At 40.8% G+C, this 18,910-nt stretch overlaps 3 protein-coding genes across 3 annotated transcripts in view; all 3 read right to left on the reverse strand.

The window, feature by feature from the left end:
• selenoh (selenoprotein H) overlaps window positions 1-2,611 on the reverse strand; it is a 4,449-nt gene extending 1,838 nt beyond the window's left edge. The window contains exons 1-3 of the mRNA XM_032527242.1: window positions 2,388-2,611; window positions 1,834-1,963; window positions 1,307-1,449 (exon numbers count right to left, since the gene is read on the reverse strand). Coding sequence (XP_032383133.1) covers window positions 1,307-1,449; window positions 1,834-1,963; window positions 2,388-2,403 — 289 coding nt within the window. The 5' untranslated portion in view covers window positions 2,404-2,611. The remainder of the gene's footprint in view (window positions 1-1,306; window positions 1,450-1,833; window positions 1,964-2,387) is intronic.
• Window positions 2,612-9,415: 6,804 nt separating this feature from the next.
• Window positions 9,416-18,910, reverse strand: part of LOC116696329 (solute carrier family 43 member 3) — a 28,063-nt gene continuing 18,568 nt past the window's right edge. Inside the window, exon 11 of the mRNA XM_032527204.1 lies at window positions 9,416-9,434. The gene's annotated coding sequence lies outside the window, so the exon portion shown is untranslated. The remainder of the gene's footprint in view (window positions 9,435-18,910) is intronic.
• On the reverse strand, window positions 12,297-18,840 carry LOC116696333 (reticulon-4 receptor-like 2). The gene is made up of 4 exons (XM_032527210.1): window positions 18,565-18,840; window positions 16,695-16,921; window positions 16,352-16,582; window positions 12,297-15,122 (listed from the first exon to the last, which is right to left on the reverse strand). The coding sequence occupies exons 1-4, from the start codon at window positions 18,611-18,613 to the stop codon at window positions 14,253-14,255; spliced, it is 1,377 nt and encodes a 458-aa protein (XP_032383101.1). The 5' UTR covers window positions 18,614-18,840; the 3' UTR covers window positions 12,297-14,252.

Here is an 18,910-nt window from a genome sequence, read left to right on the forward strand (position 1 = left end):
AATTAAATGTTAACCGATCATTAACAGTTGACTGACAAGCAAGAAACGGAGTCTCAGTTCACGTGTGCGGGAGGCTCAGACACACTTTCCGCAGTACGTGTACAGCTGTAGGCTTGTACTGGTGTTGATCTTTTGTGCATTGTCATATGCACGTAGCCACTTTCCTAAAAATGCCAGCAGGACTGACAAGTCCACAGCGGGCCGCAGCGTGTGTGTTTGTGTCCGAGCCTGTCTCCAGCGCCTCCACCTGCAGGTTGTCAGCTGTGTCTCTGTCTGGTATACTCTTGGACGGCCGATTTAAAGGCTCTGACACACCAACCCAACGGCCGACCATCGGCAGAAAAGGCAGTCGGACTGATCAGTCGGCTCCCGTCTCCCCAAGTTGGTCAAAAAAGTGCCTCGATAAACACCGAAGCGACATCAGTCAGTCATTGTTTCCATCAGAGTGCTGATAGTAGTCGAGAAGGATTGTTGTTGTCATTACTCACTGAACGAAAGAAAATACGTTGACTAGTAATAAGAAAATACTGGCGTTGTCAATTTCAGTTTTCTTATGCACTGATTCGCTAGTCAAGAGCAAGCACTCTTGCGTCACAAACCTCGCCAGACTGCCGGTCCTCATCAATATAGTTTCATGTGTCACGTAGCTCTCCACAAGCAAAAAAACAGGTTCAAAGTTAGGACTAACAAGTTAATTAGCAGTTAAGAAATAGATTGTATAGCCCATTCACATTTTTAAATCATGCAAAACAAAAAGCAGTGTCTGTTGTCGAATCACAAAAACATTAGGGCAAATTATTGTCTATTTATCGTTATTAAGGTAAAAATTGATTTTGATTTAGGTAATATTGTGCAGCACAACACTCAAAATTGCAAGAATTATACCAGTTTATACTATTTCCCCCCCATCATGTCATGGGCCAACATACAGTCTGAACAGGTGAGTTTTCAGTTTACAACGGACGATGTGTAGGGTTTCTGCTGCCCTGATGTTAGTGGGGAGCTTGTTACATTGTTGTGGAGCCAGGACAGCAAACAGTCTCTTTCTTGTGCAAATTGTATTCTCTGGTGGCTTTTCTGCACTCCTGGTAAACACAGCCTTCTGTTAACTGTTCAAGCAAGTTTTAATGAGGCAAAGAGGCAAGCAGTGGTTAGAAAAATACTGTGTGTTTGTTATTTTGGTGAAACCCCCTATCAATGAACAAAAGTCTAAAAACTACTGAGATAATGATGCTTGTTTTTTTTTTCTTTAGGGACTCCAAATGGCAGAGTTATTTTTAGATTTTCCTTTTTAAATTCTCCTCACCTTTGCCTCCATCCAGCAGAGTGATCTCAAAGCTGTTCCTGCGAGGTTTCTCAGGGTTGAAGACCACAGTCAGTTCAGGGTGGGCTGCCAGGAGAGCAGATTTCACCTCCTCAGCATTACGCCCATACACTCGTCAGCTCTTACTGCCAGAAATAGCAGATCAACCATCAGGCAGACATCTGTGCAGTCTACTAAAATCATCAATGAGGAGAGTGATAAAACATCCATAAAATACTTTATTTAACTGTTAGGGATGCTTTGGTTTTTTCCAGTAGGTTTGGTCAAGTCTTGCAACTCTATTACCAACCCCTTGATTATCTTCATTGAAATGCAGCTGATACTTTCATCAGTACCATGAGAAATAATAAATTCAGTAAAAGTAGATGAGGAATTTCCAAGGAATACTTTTACTTTTGAGTACTTTACAGTTTAGTACATGTACAAAAGGTTGAATGTATTACTTTTAAACGTGATTAATGTGTTCTAAGTGCTTATTCCACTACAGATAATACCACTAAGTTACTCACCAGTGTTCAATGACCACCCTTTGGCCTTCCTGGCCGTTGTCGCCCTCTCCTCTGTCCTTCTTCTCCCCCACAGATGGTTTCTCCTCTTCTGCCTGCTCAGCCTCGGCTTTGCGCTTCGTCCCTCGGCGACCTGAACACATGTAAACACGGGTTACTTCAATATTGATTAAGACAAGGGAATGTTATTGTAGGATAACGTTTGATAAGCGAAACATAGCGTTGGACCATTAAACACGTTTGTGACTAAAATGAGAAGCTGGTTGATATTAATTCTTTCATCATTAAATCCTCAGTTTGGATGTTTTGCTCCACTAACGTTAATTCCATCGCAACTAAACAAGAGGAAATAAGTCTAACCAAAAAGTGTTAGGGTTATACAACAAGTCTTATAACACACTGTACCTGTATATCAACTGGAACCAAGATACGCTACATAGCTATCATGCTGCTAGCTAAATAACGAAGTTATCTTTGTCCACAGAACGCATTTAAATACCGATTTACGTTACACACACACAGTTAAAGAAAGTGTTCATACTACATAACACACCTACCTGCTTTAGACGCCATTGCTGTTACAAAATTTTCGCGCGCATGTGTGGAATGTACGAAACCTTTTGGCTGAAGGGGTTTTCAAAATGAAGGACGAAACCATTCGCTATGTTCGCTATTAGTGTCAACTAGGAAAGTTTCCTCTGAAATCCATCTCTATCACACCAATCACAACCATTCTCACATCAAGGCGGTTCCGCCTAAATATGATTGTCTCCTTATCCCTAGATCCCTACACCTCCCGCTGCTGCTGCTGGCTAAGACGTGCTTCCACCACCCCAGCCTCCACCTTCAGTCCAGAATCATCCGAACATGATTTTCAACTGTCTTACAGTCTGGGCCCACTCTTGTATACCGATTGTTGTTTTTTTCGTATTGTGCTCCTTGTCTGCTTTGAATTGTACTTACATTATTATCAGCATTTACTGTAGGCCTATAATATTAAATTGTGCTTATTGAGGTTACACCTATGACAAGTGTTGACTGAAATGCAGGCCTATATTACATAAGGCCAGTTCACACGTTAATGTAACGGTTCAACATGAATAGTTGTTAATAATCAACTACTAAGTCTGATTAGATTGATTGATTGATTGATTAATTCATTGATTGATTGATTGTTGTTAATCTTTCTTGCCTGATTTGAAGATTAGTTGGCAATTACCTGCTTACTTTTGAACAAGGATGCCAGTGAATATATGGAATGCCGTTTTATTCAATATTAAATAAAGAATAAATATGTAAATAAATGAATAAATACATAAATATATGAATGAATAAATAAATAAATATGCCTTTGAAATACAACATGATATAAATAAACGAGGCAATAATTACGTAAATAATTAAATAAATGTTAATAATCATATAAATATGAATCATTTAGTTAAATAAATATATTAAAAGGTTTTACTTTTAATTATTTCATGGTGCTTTTATTTCATAAGTCCACATTTATTTATTTCAAGAGACTTCTTTCATGAATCCACATTTATTTATTTCCATGGACTTTTTTTTCTCAATGCCACATTTATTGATTTTCCTCTCTACATATTTCCAGTTCTTATGTGCAAATCAGGAGGAAAACGGGCAAGTGGGCAAACGACTGCTGTAATTCACATTAAACTGAACCCCAGAACTTACCCCAGTTACCCCAGAATAGGTGAGAATAGGCAAACTGCCAGTCATGTTGCTCCATCAGGTCAGCGCTAGTTAGTGGTTCAGTTACCCCAGAATAGGTGACTGTGCTCTGGGTAGAGCCCCACAAGCTGCCGGTCGTGGTGCATTCTCACTTCACCAGCCTTTGCTTTATTGCTTATTCCCTTAATATGTGTATTGTGTGCACTAAATGCACCGAGGCAAATTCATAGCAAATAAAGATGTTGACCGTAAATCTGATTCTGATACACTTCTAATACACAAACGTGATATTGGGAGCTCTGACAGAATTATCCATCAGACAGACTTTGTTGTCTTTATATTTGCATCATCCCATTCATCTAAAACCTAGATACACTTTGGGATCAAATCCGCCTTCTGGCTTTTCCAACTGAAGATCTGTGTAATGTCCTTTGCCAACAGTGGGACAGATGAATGCAGGTCCCAAGGGTTGTGCTCCCATGCTCTCTAAATGTTTTCTTAATTTCCAATTGTGAGAGACAGGAGAAAGACAGCAACCAAAACAAACAGGAAAAAGTGAAACAAAATCTTGCAGAACCACAAATGGATGTGTTTGAGTACTCCAAAGTCAAGAGCAAATATGGTGTTACCGGTATAGTAATACCCAATGCACGTGTTTTTCACAGTGAATGAGGCAGTCACATTTTTGGGCACTCAAACAAATTGTCTAAAGGACGTCACAAGCTGCGTCTCTGCCAACAAACATGGGCTATGCAACCTCCCAGAGAGAGGCGTTGTGCTGACTAACAAGCGCTCATATAATAGGCCTGACTGTTCTTTTGTTCACAACAAACTCAAAACCCCCCACTTCATCTTTGCCGTGCAGTCACTTTTAGTCTTTGCCAAATCAAATTGTTCACTCAGTGTGTCACTCTCTTTGAAACAGACCAGACACAAAGACACATCAAATCTCTACTGGGTCTTTGGATCCCAATCTGTCTTTGCAGTCTGTGGCAGTGTATTTTTAGCCGTGTGATTAAAGCTTCAGAGGAGCGGACAGACTGTCGACAGATGTGCCCTGTCTTCACCCCACTCTCCTTTTTTGATGGCTTACTGACTCAAGACCGGATGCAAAGTTCCTGGTTGCGTCCACATTGCACAATTTGTAGTCCTGTGATCGAGTGCACTCACTCATGCATACACGCACATATTTCTCTGAATACAAACAAGAAAGCAGAGGAGCAACAACAAAAGGCAGCTATTTCATTCATTAATTAAGGTGTTTTTTGTACTGTGTGTTTGCTGCTCTCAGCTACATGATATTATCTCCTGATTCTTTACGATTCTCCAGCTGGTAGACATATTATGAAGATTAATTGTTTGATAATCCTGCTGTGCTTTTTTCCTTTTACAATGGCTCAAAGTTAAGCTGTTAACCACTTTGTATTATATACTGTGAAACATTGCAAACTGGTTCAACATGAAAACAGGTTCACCTGCTGCTTTTAAAATGTAAGTTAACCAAACTAAACATGGATAATAATGAATTATTTGTAAAAAAAACAAAAAAAAACTGAGTTAAGTTCCCTGGTCCAACAAGTTCAATTAACTTAATATAGGAAGTTTAATCAGCAACTGTTGAGTCACACTGACACAAGTCAGACTTGCTTTGAAGTTACATTCCTTTATCTTGTATATTAGAAGAAACACACCAAGTTTCCATCATATAATCTTTTTCAGTCTTTTCAAACAAGATACAAGAGTCTCGAGAGTTTCTCAAAAATTCAAACCATACATGCTGGAAAGTGCTATTTTTTATATTTGATTCTAAAGACATTTTAAGTTAATTAACAAAATGTTTGTATTTATGGTATATTAATGATAACACATGTGTTGTTTCCAGTAAATTCTTGAATGATGTTCATTGGCTTAGTGATGAGTAACTTAACTAAGGAAATTTACTCAAGTACTGTACTTAAGTACGGGTTTGAGATACTTGTACTTCACTTAATTTCCATTTAATGCAACTTTTTAATTAAACTTAACTACATGTATCTGACAGCTACAGTTACTAGTTACTTTTTAGATTTACATTTTTCTCAAAAAGCATAATTATGTAATGCTTTCAACAGAAACCACACAAAGCGATTAATGGCTTTGTAACATTGCATTGATAAACATTAAATCAGTTTGGGTCATCTGACATCAGGGTGCGAGTATTGGTTCATCCTCTGCAAATAACAATGTGTTAGGGTGTACGTCAGCAAACACGCCAATGACACGCAAACGAACATTGACTCACAGCCAACACAGAGCCTTGGCCAAGAAAAGCATGGGGGAGATTGAGTGACGGGCAGAGAAAAAGACAGAAAGAGAGAGAGAGAGAGAAGAGCTGGAGTGGAGACAAAGACTGAGTGACGACATATGATAAGCAGGCAAACGCACAAAAGCGAGGAAAAAAGGCAGAGACATGAAAAATAGACTAGAGAGCTGGGGGAGAATGAGTGGGCACACTGTGGAATAAGCACACATCATCAAAGTCTGACAACTTCAGAGAAATTCTCTCTGCTAAAAACTTATTTGGGTTCCGGCACAATTACGGTGACCAGATGAGAATGGGTAACATTGTTGCTCTGTACAGTTGTGTTGTTAGTCATATATAGTGTGAAATACCAAACTCCACACACTTTGCAAAACGCTTTGTGTGTATCACGTAAAACTGCAGTAATCCAGGGGTATTTCCCAAGCCAGTTCTCCCGATACCTGCAAAGACATTTTTGATTAATAGCTACGTGTTCATCGGGTCCCGGCACACCAGTCTGAGCCTCCATTAAACAATGAATGAATGAAAAATAGCCATGCGTGTTATCAAAATTTGCACCTAGCCACCTATGTAGGGCCTACATACTGTTGCAGCCAATGAGCAGCCGACGGCAGCTGGCTGCAGGACAACTCAAATTACCATCAACAGTTTTTAATGTTCTATCAGACTATAACTACTTGAGAGTCTGCTTTTGAGACTTTGCTCTAATTATCGGGACAAATAGGACAGGATTCAGGATTTGGGACAACTGCTTGGCTTTCGGGACTGTTCCAAATTTTTAGGGATGTCTTGTCACCCTACCTCCACCAGAAAAAAAACAGTAAAATGTCCCATGACCACCCAGGCAGCTGCTTTCAGGCACAGAGGGCCAACGCCTACACTTCTGTCATGAAATAAAACCTTGAAGAAGAAGCACTTGACCTCGATTCAAGTTTTTCATGTTAATTTCTGGAGGTGTTTAACCCTGTTACTATAGATGTCCACAGTCATCCATAATTGCCATCTGCACAGTTCTGTGAAATTATGACACACACTAAATGTCCTTTTACATAATGTAACTTCACAGCTGCCTCGAAAGCTGTTTTACAATGAATTTGTACCATGCCAATGGTGATAATGTTAAATATTTATGATTCTTTGAGTGGAACTTGACCTGCGTGTAACTGTTCGTCAAAAGCTTAAATAGCTATAAGCACAATTTTGGACAACAGCAGTGATATTTCAATTGTTTGATTACAAAAAAATGTCCATGACAAGTCTAAACCCACGGATGAATGAAGCCTTGACCATCAGAAATGATGCTCTTGTTCTATTTAATCCTTAAAGCACAAGTTAGACATTTGGGAAACATGCTTATTTGCTTTCTGGTGGAGAAAATTGATACCACTTTCCCTCAAGATGTATGAATGGTAACACGCTTCTCCTCTCATCTATGGCAGAAGTGGATTTCACAGAATGAAAGCATGTACACCCGATGTCATAGAAAAACTTACTTGGATTACCTTACATCATAATACTGGATGTCAGGCACCAGTGAGCAAGTGTAAACTTGTCACAGTCAGTACTGTGGGATGAAAAGAGAAATAACTGTGAACAGTACCATTACCATGTTGGGGACAAAGATAGTTTAGAAAAACAAGTTGCCCTCCTTTTTTCAAAACACAGCATGGTTGGTTCCATTCCTATCTTTTGATGGACGTTTGATTCTTTTGGTCAAGGTAGGTTCAATTCAGACAGCTAGCTAGACTATCTCTCCCATCTGAATTTTCTGTAGCACGACTAATACAACTTTTGAACGTAAACATTGTAATGGCCAGTTTGGCTATATATGTTTGTTATGTGTGTAGTGTGTGTGTGTGCGGGAGGTCTGCGTAAATGGTTGGTTGTTACGTCACCTGCGCACCTGTTTGTGGGTGTCAATTGGAGGTAATAAAGGGAATCACAGGTGAGGTGGAAGGGGAATCTGGATACGGGAAGCCACACAGTTTTTCAACCTCAGCTGTGTGAGAGTAACGTTTTTAGATCTTGTCGTTTTTGGCTTTTAATCAATCAAGTCGGTCTTTTTGAATGTGCTTTTATCCAAAAAATGTGTACAATAAAGGATTAAACGTGTGACGACGGCGGACCTCATTATTTGCACCAGCAAGAGTTGGAAAGGGCTTCAGATTTCACCCAGTGGCATTATTTGTGGACAGATTGCCACTACACACATGTTCCATCAAAACAAGTTCATTAGTCAAGGCTATTTTGCAGAAGCACCGTGGCACTGTGGTTTAGCTCAGCCCACGACAATTAATGGTTTAAAGGAATGGCAATAAACCAGAGCATGTTTTTCTCCCATCCCAGAACGCTGCATGGACTAGCCAGACCCTCTTTCGCAGTGTTGTGGAGGTAGGTCTGGCAAAGCAAGACTAGTGTGGTTGCAACATCTACTGCAGCTAAACTGACACAATATTGAAATTGCTGCACGGTACCTCAATTGTATCCACAAGAAAACTTGAAAAACGTTACAGCACCTCTACACCTGTCACTCCTACAGCGACCCTACTAGCAGCAGACAACGAGGCAGCTAACTTTTGATTTGATTTAACTTAATTCAGTGAACTTTTTACACCTTTTGTATTTTGTGGCTCAATATTTGTGCTTGTGGTAGGTCTATTCTGTACCAATTGTTGTAGCTTTGTGCCTATCCTGCGTTACCAGTGCCTAGCTTTGCCTGTCTTGAATTTTGTTTTTCCACTTGTGGAGCGTTGTGATGGGTGCAGTGGGATGTGTGGTGGTTGACTTCGGCTGAAAATGTCACTCTCGAAATTTTGTCACAACCCTTTACTCAAAATGTGTTCCTGTGGCCATGCACAGAGCCGCTAGCATGTTTATAGACTCTTTGTAGTGTTGTAATTTTAACAGCAACAGCAAGATCTTTTTGCTAACACAAACAGCAGATTTTAATGCTAACAACATGGTTAAAAAAACTTTGTGATCAAAATGTAAATGTTAAATTTAAGGAAATGAAAAGATCTAAAATGAAAGATGCTGGCGAAAATTAAAAGAGAAAAAAGAAGGAAAGTGTGGTGTGAAAGTGTTGGGGGGTTAAAATATTAGAATGGCTAAACCAAACTTCTCTAAACTTTACAATGTGTGTGTGTATGTGGTGGGAGTAGGTGTGTGTGTGTGTGTGTGTGTGGCACATGAGTGTATGCATCATCATCATCATATTCATCCCATAATTTCATAATCATGTTAATCTGTTGAGGGGGTGTGCTAATTCCGGGACTATCATCACATATTTACTCCCGTGTTCCTATTCAGCCTCTTCAGCCCAACCCCAGCCCCCAACCCCCAGGATACAGGTCATACATACAACACACCACCACACACCACAACACACAACACACACACACCACACCACACCCACACACCCACACACAATTCTTAAGCATTAATACTTAAATTGCTAAAGGTTAACACTTCACTTTAACCCACTCTAAACACTTTCACATATGTTTATAAAATTACTATGATGTTGTTATAAACAGATATAGAATAAATATAGGACTACTTAAGTGTTGTCATAAAATTGTTCGTGCATGTTTGTTTTTGTGTGTGTTTATACTCACGCCACCTATATGTAATATCTAACTTGTACTCCATCCCACCTGCTTTAGTACCTGATCTTGAGGCCCTGTCTTGAACAGCAACTGTTGCTGACAGACACAATATACAATTTAGTGTTCATTTTTTTCTTCCTGCCATGGTTCTGTAAAGAATGAAAGTATACAACCGCAGAAGAAACTTAATTGTAGAGAGGCTCTTAATGAGTCACTGAAGGGAAAAGGCCACCATGCTAGAAAGTAAGGATCCGACACATAAAAATCTGTTTTGTGAAAATACTTTTTTTCACAGTCAGATGCTTCATTTTTCTTCTCCAGTTCATTAACTGACAGAACTGAAACAGTCCCATGTTGGCACCAAGGTGGCGCCCAGACCAAAACAGAGTTCACTCACACTCACCCTATGCTAAACTGATGATTGCCAACAGTGTTTAAGCAAAATCAAATAACCCATTTTCAAGTTTCGTCACCACCAATCATAAGAGACTGATGTCTGAGTGTTTGTTCACTTCATTTAACAAGCGTAAGGATTAGACTAATTTAGTTTTGCTCTTGGCTTTTGCTAAAGCAACAAGACAGTGGTTTGATGCATCAGACAATACAACCTTTATTTACCAGCAGACCCACAACATTCACCAAATACATCTGCTATTTGCTGTGCCAACCTCTGGGGAAGTGTCCCAGCTGCACAAAATAAACAATCAAAACTAAATTATGTAGTAGTGTTGTGAGTGCAGTTTTGCAAGTCCTTGAACAGTTGGATGTATTTGTTTGTGTGAGACCACAGGCAGCACACATCCCAGGACCTGTCAACCTTGTCATCACAGTTCTGGCCTTCCATCGACGCTTCAAGGCAAAACCTGGAGAGGGAGGAAAAAAAAACAATTAATAAGCACGCTTTAAATCAAAGATGACATTACTGAACAGCCAGTCAGCATCAAAGTACCCAACCTAGAAGGCTTAAACCTTGCCAACTGTGCAGACATTTTCAGACATTAAAAACACATACAGCCTCACGTGTCAATCATGTTTGAGCTGCCTACATGTTAGGCGGGAAAACCGCTTGGCGCCGGCCTTTGCATTGATTTCCTATGGGGAGGGCGGTGGTGCCCAACTACGCGCTACCCCTGGCTTTGCGCTCTGCTCGTATTTGCCGCTTTGTGCTGCGCTCAAAGTTCAAATTATTTAATCTTTGACCTAGTTGCCACTGACTTTTCGAAAGCGCTACCAATAAAGAAAATCCCCAGAAGCGTGTGCACAGTGTGCGGCCGAGCCATGGTTTGGTTCTGTCCTGGGCCGGTCCCAGAGCCCACCCGGAGTGTTAATGAAGATCTTCTGGCCAACGCTGATTTGTTTTCAATGGATATTTTTGTGCTTCTCCCATGGGTAAGTTAACACAGTTAAAGGATGTGTTTTCAATTGTGTTTCATGCAGTTGAATGTTATCATATCTTTCTTCCTGTGCTTTAATCTACAGGAAAAGTCCAGTTATGAATGACATGGATCAAAGATTTATTCATGTGCTTTAGTTGTATTGTTAATTTAGTGATGTGATTAATGATTTGAAGTCTGCACGCTTTATTTTGAAGTTGACCGGATGTCCTGACGCATCCGGTGTAATCATGAATATAAAAAAAATCTCCTCCTGTGGCGCCAGGACACATGCCATCGATGTAAATTTGCATCATAAATACTTTAAGAATAAGAGATGTCCTGTGTGTCTTGTCTTCCAGCAGGACTGACCTCTTGTTCCTTTGTACACTCCCACAGACTCCAGGAATGACCCAGCACCTCTTCAGTCCAGGAGAGAAAGCTCTTATTGTTTACTAGCCAACCAACCAACACCTGTCATCACACACATATACATTGAAGACAACACATAGCATAGACAGACAGGCATAGAAATAGACAGTAAACAGACACATATACATGGAAGATGACACATAGACACATGTATTTAATTTTGGCACAAATGGAACCCCATATTATCAAGGGTTACTTAACTTGTCTCAGCAGGATTTGGAAAACCTGTCCATAGTTTTATCTTCAGTAGACTTGACAATTGCAACAGTGTCTCTGCAGGTCCGCTCTAACTCTCAGTTCTTTTACTGTAAATCAAGGCTGAAGACTTTTCTATTTGAGGCTGCCTTTTATTAAATCAAGCAATTGTCCATTTCCTAAACTGCACTGTAACTTTTTATATTTGTCTTATTATATATTACCTTGAATTTATTTTCTATTCTCTTTAATAATTGTTTTTAATGTTTGAATTGCTCTTAATTTATTTTACATAAAGCATTTTGAATTGCCTTGTTTCTGAAATGTGTTTATATATTTAAAGTTGCCTTGCTTTAACTAATATGGCCCATAAAGCTGACTTTAACACAGTCTGAACACTGTCTAACTGTGATCTTTTGCAAACACACACACACTGTCACATTGGGTTTCATGCACTTGCATAAACACACTACATATAGCTCCAGGTTTGACAGGATTATGATGTGACTGTGTCCAAACTGTTGACTTAATTGCACAAGGATGTCAAGGCAGATGTAAAAATTAAAGACTAATCTGAAGATACTGACCACATTCATGCGTACGATTCACTTATTTTACTGTGCTTTAGTGTTGAAAGTGTAATCTACTGTAAAGGTTCCATTCAGCAGGCTATTGATTCAAGACTAGGTGGATGAATTGTTGCAATGTTTTCATCATGAAGTCATCATTGTTATTATCTGTATACATTGTTTGTGCTTATGTGCCAGCTCACTACATTTTGAACATTCTTGAATTCCTTTGTGGCATCCTTAATAAACAAAGATGGCAGCGAAACACTAGGGAAACCCAACACACTTCTGCTTGTTTAATTGTTTCTTTATTTTTTAATAAAGCAAAACACTTTCCTAACAAGTTTATCTATTGAAAAAATACAGAATCTAACATCATCACATTATCCTTTATGTTCTACGCAGGAACTCACAGTCATGGTGTGGACTTACATTTGGGGTTGACAAGGAACTTAACGACGCCCAACAATGCGGATCACAATCAGGTTGGATTGGCGTTGTGTTTAACAGATTGCTCAATCAATACCCATCCTATTATCCAAATCACACAGCTGAGTCAGAAAGGTTCTCTTATAAAGTACAGCTTTAATATGGTCTGTAGTACCACCCAATACAGATTTGACTGAAATCCCACAAATCCTTGGATTTACCCAGTGTTCAGAATACAGTAAAAAAACAGACACACATTCCCATGCATTTCTGAGACTACAGTTTTTAAAAACAGGTATGGGTCCTATAGTTTATCTGTGCATAAAGGACTTTTTAAACTTTCAATCCGGGCTATGAAAAAATACACACATCCTCATATACACGTACCCAGTCACACTGACAGAAACCAATTGCAGATCAAAGTGTAACAGGAGCCAGCAGGGTAGAGACCTGAGGCTTCAAACAACACAAAGGGCGGTGTAGGGTTTAGCCCTGGTGTTGTTTTTACCTTGTTCTGTGTCAGTTTGAACATCCAGACAAACAGACAAACAGAGAAAGACAGACAGAGAGACAAAGGCCATGTTTTTAAAGGAAAACCAGACACATACACAGAGGCACTCATTTTAGGAAGAAACATAATCGAAGTGGTTGTCTACTAAGACTGTAAAGGTAATTATTTTCTTCTCAAGACTTTGGTTAACGGTCCAATCCCACTCAAACACACAAAAACTGAATCACACACCAAAAAAAACAAAAAACATCAGAATCTCGAGCACATGCCTTCCTTTTTCAGAAATTTCAAGTTGCCTCAGAGAGGAAGAGACAAAACTTAAAAACACAAGGGGCAAAAATAGAGTTTTGATATTTCATTTGTTTGCCTTCCATTTACAATCTAAGTATCTCTTCTATCGCCGCAAACTGTAGTTTACTAAATGGTACCAAATAAAAAGTAAAAATCCAGTTAGTCTAAAATACAAAACAGTTTAGGATGTGTGTATGTACAGTGTTGATTAGTGTTATGTACAAGTGTGGGTGGTGATGGTTGTTTGCTGGCATCGCTGGGATCACACAAGATTTTGAATCTGAAAGAGAGAGTAGAGCTGCTCTTGGCTGCAATTCTGATCCTCTCATCCTTTTCTGCCTTTAGATGAACATCTAAAGCTCACTCTGCTCACTCTGTATTGATTTTCTTTCTACTTCTCACTGTAAACATTTCCTTTGGGATGAATAAATGATCTATCTATCTATCCATCTATCTAATCCTTTCCTCTCGTGACTTATTATCTGTGTTTATCCACCTCTTTCTCATACTTCTGGTATAATGAATTACCACTTGTGTTCATGATGACAAAAATAAATAAGTAAGGAACAATACGTTAGCTGTGAGGGGATGATGGTGAGCACTATAGAAAATAGCTGTTGACGAGTCACAACGCCTGCGTTGATCATAGCTATAATATCAAAAACCACCTGGAGACACCACCAGCTGTCTGCATTGTGTCTCTATCATTTCATCGTGTTGTTGTAGATTTCTGCCTTTGTACCGTCACTATCAGAGTCAGTTTCCATGATCTGATCCCTGATTTTAATGCCTGTACTATAAGCAGCAGCTACTTCAGCATTCAATTATTGTCCGGCTCTACATTAACTCTACTGTTCTCTGCTCTTTAAAACCGCTCCCTGCTGCCTCACCTGTCCCCTGTGTCAGTGTAGCACCTCCTACAAGTCGAGAAGGTAACTGAAAGGAATCAAGATCCAGGTATTTGTTAGGATTGGAAAAAGAAATTAGAGGGGGAAATGGAGTAAAGTAGAGTAAAGTTCAGCCAAAAAGGAAATGGAAGGATAATGTGACTATGGAGAGGGAGAGGAGGTGGAGGATGGATGGGGTGCTGTTTAAGGAGGAGGACGAGGGGAAGGCTGTGTCATAGCCTGGGGGACACTCCAACTCTAAGCAGCGGACGGAGGCGTCTTCATTGCCGTAGTTGGCCCAATATTCTTCTTGGTCTAGCTTGGGGAGCGCTACCTCATCCTCTGACAGTTCATACTTCGAGGAGAAGGTTTCGGAGGGGTTTTTGGGAAGGTACTGAGGCTTTCTGCCAGAGAAGGGGAAGGCCTTCACTCCCTCTGTGCTCTTCTGGTACGAGGCCTTAGATGAAGATACAGGCTTGTGCTTGGAGAACCACCAGCGGGTCTTAGTGCTGAAGGTGGTCGTGGTGGATCCCGCCAGAGAGCCAGGGTCAGGCAGAGGACAAAGGGCGAAGTCCATCTCCCGGAGGAATCTGAGGTCTTGGCCGCGATGTTGGGATGGGGAGGTACACATGAGCTCAGAGGAGGAGATGCGGGCCTTGCGGAACCACTCCCAGAGGGGACGAGCCTCGCAACCGCAGGACCAAGGGTTACCATTAAGGCGGAGGAACTGGATGCCTTGGGTGTCTTTCATAGCCTGGCCTGGCAGCTCGGCCAGGGAGTTGTTGAACAGGTAAAGGATGGTCAGACGGCCCAGATCACGGAAAGCCCGACGGTTGACCTGCCTGACGCGGTTGTCATGGAGAAGGAGGCGGTCCAGGTTGACCAAGCCTCTGAACACATTCTCAGAGAGGGCGCGGATGCGGTTCCCATGCAGGAAGAGATGGGTGAGGTTGACCAGGTCTGAGAATAGGTCATCCTGCAGAAAGTGGAGTTGATTCTCCTGGAGAAAAGAATTTAAAGAAATTAGTGCTCTGTAAAAGCACATGGGAAAATTAAGACTGTTGGGTTGTTGTAAATGGCAAAAGATGTCAGTTATTACTATCAGCTGTGATGGGAGGAAAGAAATCCCTCACTTCCTCTCAAGTTACCATATGTGTAAACTTGGGGGACATCCTATTTGAAAGTAGCCTTTAAGTGTCTTTACAGAGGTCAGTGACCTCCACCGACAAGATTTTTTTTCTTGGCAGGGGCGTATTTTTTGATTGTCACAGATCTTAATATTCAATTACACTTGAACAGCTGAGATCTCACTGTCAGCTGCCAAAAAAAACAGGTGACATCTTGTAAAAACCTCTGCAGGCTAATTTCCATAGAGCATTGAAATGAATGAAAAAAAACAATGAATAACACAATATTTATTTCTCATTGCTCTTCAACGTTTTTTGGTTCTACCGTGTTGGGTTTTAAGTACTATCTAAATAAAGCTTAAAATTTAGTTGAGCATTTTTTATGAGTGATTCTCAAAGCTTATTTTCAATAAAAGAGAGTGCTCGGTAGAACCTCTAGAAGACAGAAATTAACGCTTTCCCTCTCTATTGTAGCCTGATGTCTACATGAAATGTTGTTTTGGGTTATTTTCAGTTGTTTTGCTATATGTTTCCTTAAAGAGGTGAGGATGTCTCGGTCTTCTTTTATTCTACCTTTGTTCCTAGAGTTATACCCAATCACTTTGTTTCATGTGACTTGCAACACTGCTGTTGAGCGCAAACACTTTCTTCTGTGTATTTTATATATTGTGTATGGAGGATTTGACAGCTGACTGATCATTCTGTGTTGTTTTCATTATTTCCCTGCAAATTTTCTGAGAGAACTCTGTTGGGCTTGATTAATAATACGATGGTAACAGAAATGTTGTTTTTCCACTTTTGAACAGTGCTTATTTTAGCTGCTGAGATGTGTTGCTTTGGTTAGTGTTTAAATATTTTCCTATATATAAATATATACAGTATATATTCTCAGTTTGCATTTTTGTGATCATTGAACCTACTTAAAACAATCTTCCTACATGTACAGTGTCTCTGTGTGTGGGTGTTCAGCCTGCATGTTGGCAACTGCCTGTTTCCATAAATCACTAACACAAATGTGTACTTCTGCAAGCATCATGCATGACTGTCAAATATGTGTCTTTGCATGTGTGTGTTTTTAGGTATGTGTGTGTGCTGGTTTTACCTGCAGGTAGAGGAACTGCAGGCTGTACAGCTTGTGGAAGAGGTCATGGGGGAGAGTGGCCAGCTTGCAACGATGCATGTGCAGGCTCTGCAGCCTCTCCAAGCCCCTGAAGGCTCCACCTTCCAGGTGATGTAATGGGTTATCGCCCAGATCCAGCTCCTCCAGCACCCTGAGGTTACTGAAGGCCCCAGCCTCGACCCATGTTATGTTGTTGCCATAGAGCCAGAGCACCTACAGAGTGAAGAACCAAATAATTGGACGAGAGAGTTAAAATACAAGACTGTTAAACATTTCTGCAAATACTGCTTGGAATTTCAACAGATGCACACACTGCCATTTTTACCTGTGTCTCAAAGCCAAATGAGTCTGCACGCAGCTCTGTGATGCGGTTGTTCTGCAGGAAAACACGTTGAGAGTCATATGGCACACCAGCCGGCACTATGGTAAGGTTCTGGGACTGGCAGCTGACCGTCATGGGCGTGGGGTAACACACACACAACCTCGGGCATGCAGACACCCCGCTCGGCTTCACCACTACCAGCCACAGAATCAGCCACAGACACAAACCACCTGCAGAGAGACAGAGAGACAAAGGGGGTTTATTCCTATGAGAAGAACACAATTGAAGGTCAGGTTAGCAGCAAAAGACCATTGTTCCAGTAGTTGGTCCTGGGGAGAGAGCCAGGCAGACAAAGAAGGAAAGGTTGATTTCAGTTCTGGCACCAGTCTTTCTTTGCGGTCTGTCAACCCTGTCGCTGTTGTCAGTGATTGTTTTTAGCACTGCTGTGCTCTCACCCATGACTTGTTGGTGATTCCCAGAACTTTGTGGTTCATATATAATTCACCAGATTACATTACAGAAATCATTGACCCGTTCACATCCACTGGATCAATTTAGGTCTCCAAAGCTGTTTTGACACGTAACTCTGGATTTCAGCTGTTTAAAACAGGAAATCACTACAAATCCAAGAACTTTAAGAGACAACAAACGTGCATCACACGTGATTCACTGCATTCAATTAACCTGGATTCCTAGTTCTCAGGCTATTTAAAAGGATGTTTCCGTTCAGTGGTTTACCATGCAGAGGGCACGCATAAAACCTGCAACCAGATCCGGATCAGTTTTGGTTCTTATCAATATTGCAACAGCTTCTTGGCACAGCTCGGATAACGGTACACAAAAGTGACCACCCCCGGAAAAGTATGCATGAAATAATAATGAAGTTCCTATTCATCAGTAGTGCGTAAGATTTTCCAGCGGCTCACCTCTTGACCTCTTAACAAGTTACACCATTGCGCTGGACAATGAAGGAAAACTGTAGATGGGGCTCTTAAGTGAAATAAGACACTTTTCTATAGACTTCGTACGTCTTAGAACCTACTCGTCGACATGAGACAAGGAAAACAGTTTGGAATCGTGCGTGCATAAATAGTAGCCTAGGTTATCTAGATCCCTCCATGCGTAAATAAAGATATGGAGAGATTGGTGCAGAAGTTTTGGTAAACTTTATAGTAGAGCCAAAACAAAAATACTAACTGTGATCAGATGTTGTCAGTGACTTTTCTTATAGATCACGCTATCATACAAATTCCCACATTTCCTCGAGAGACTATAGCTACTACTGCCAAATCTTTGCGTTAAGTTGACCCAAAAAGCGCGTACTCTGACTTCCTTTGAATGCTTCTTAATTTCATCGACAATTCAACATGCTTTCAATTTACATGGGTGTTGAATAATGTGTACGTCTTGGTAAACACTTGAAATACACGCAAAGTGACTGCGTACAACCATCATAAAATCCATCAAGATCAAGGTCAGCTTTATTGTCCCACAATGGGCACCCATGCTGCAGCCATAGTACAAACAAATAAACACAGACAGACACCATGTACAAACAACAAATACTGTACAATACCATACAACAGGCCATACTGTGGTCCTGATGGTGTGTATTCAGATTTTACAGTTTTTTTCAGCTGATACCCAGAATAACAAAACAAAATCAGTCATTTGTTCATTTGTCACTTTTAAGAATTGCACATTGAGTGACAAACTACAATAATTCAACTAGAAAATACTTTTTTTTAAATCTAGCATGGGCAATAACAGTCATTCTGTCGATTGCTGAATTAAATCACACAAATATATATTTCCAAAGTCAGAAACCTCTCGGTGCATTCTAACTACAGGTGCACGATGGAAAGCAACTCACCCTTGAAGTTGCGGGCGCTGGAGCGCCTCAAGGTGCCACGACTCTCCATCTCGAACCAAAGCCGAAAGCGAGTTAGCCTGCGCGGCGTGGAAGTGCCTGCTTGCTGCTATCTCTGCTGAGGTTCAGCTCTGGTGAACGAGTTGCTGCGGCTTCAAGCAGTGGCGTGCTGGAGTCCCGTGGAGCTGTTTATACCCGCGGCAGAGTCGTCGCCCACAGTCGTGGGCAGCGGAGGATCCTCTCTACGTCAGCCCGGGAGGAGGGGTGAGAGCCACCGGAGGAAGCGACAAGAATGGCAGTGCTGTCTTCCCAGTGGTGCCAAAAAAGTAACGCACCACTGTCAACAGTA

Source organism: Etheostoma spectabile, chromosome 10 (genome assembly GCF_008692095.1).
Source record: "Etheostoma spectabile isolate EspeVRDwgs_2016 chromosome 10, UIUC_Espe_1.0, whole genome shotgun sequence".
Taxonomy (NCBI): Eukaryota; Metazoa; Chordata; class Actinopteri; order Perciformes; family Percidae; genus Etheostoma; species Etheostoma spectabile.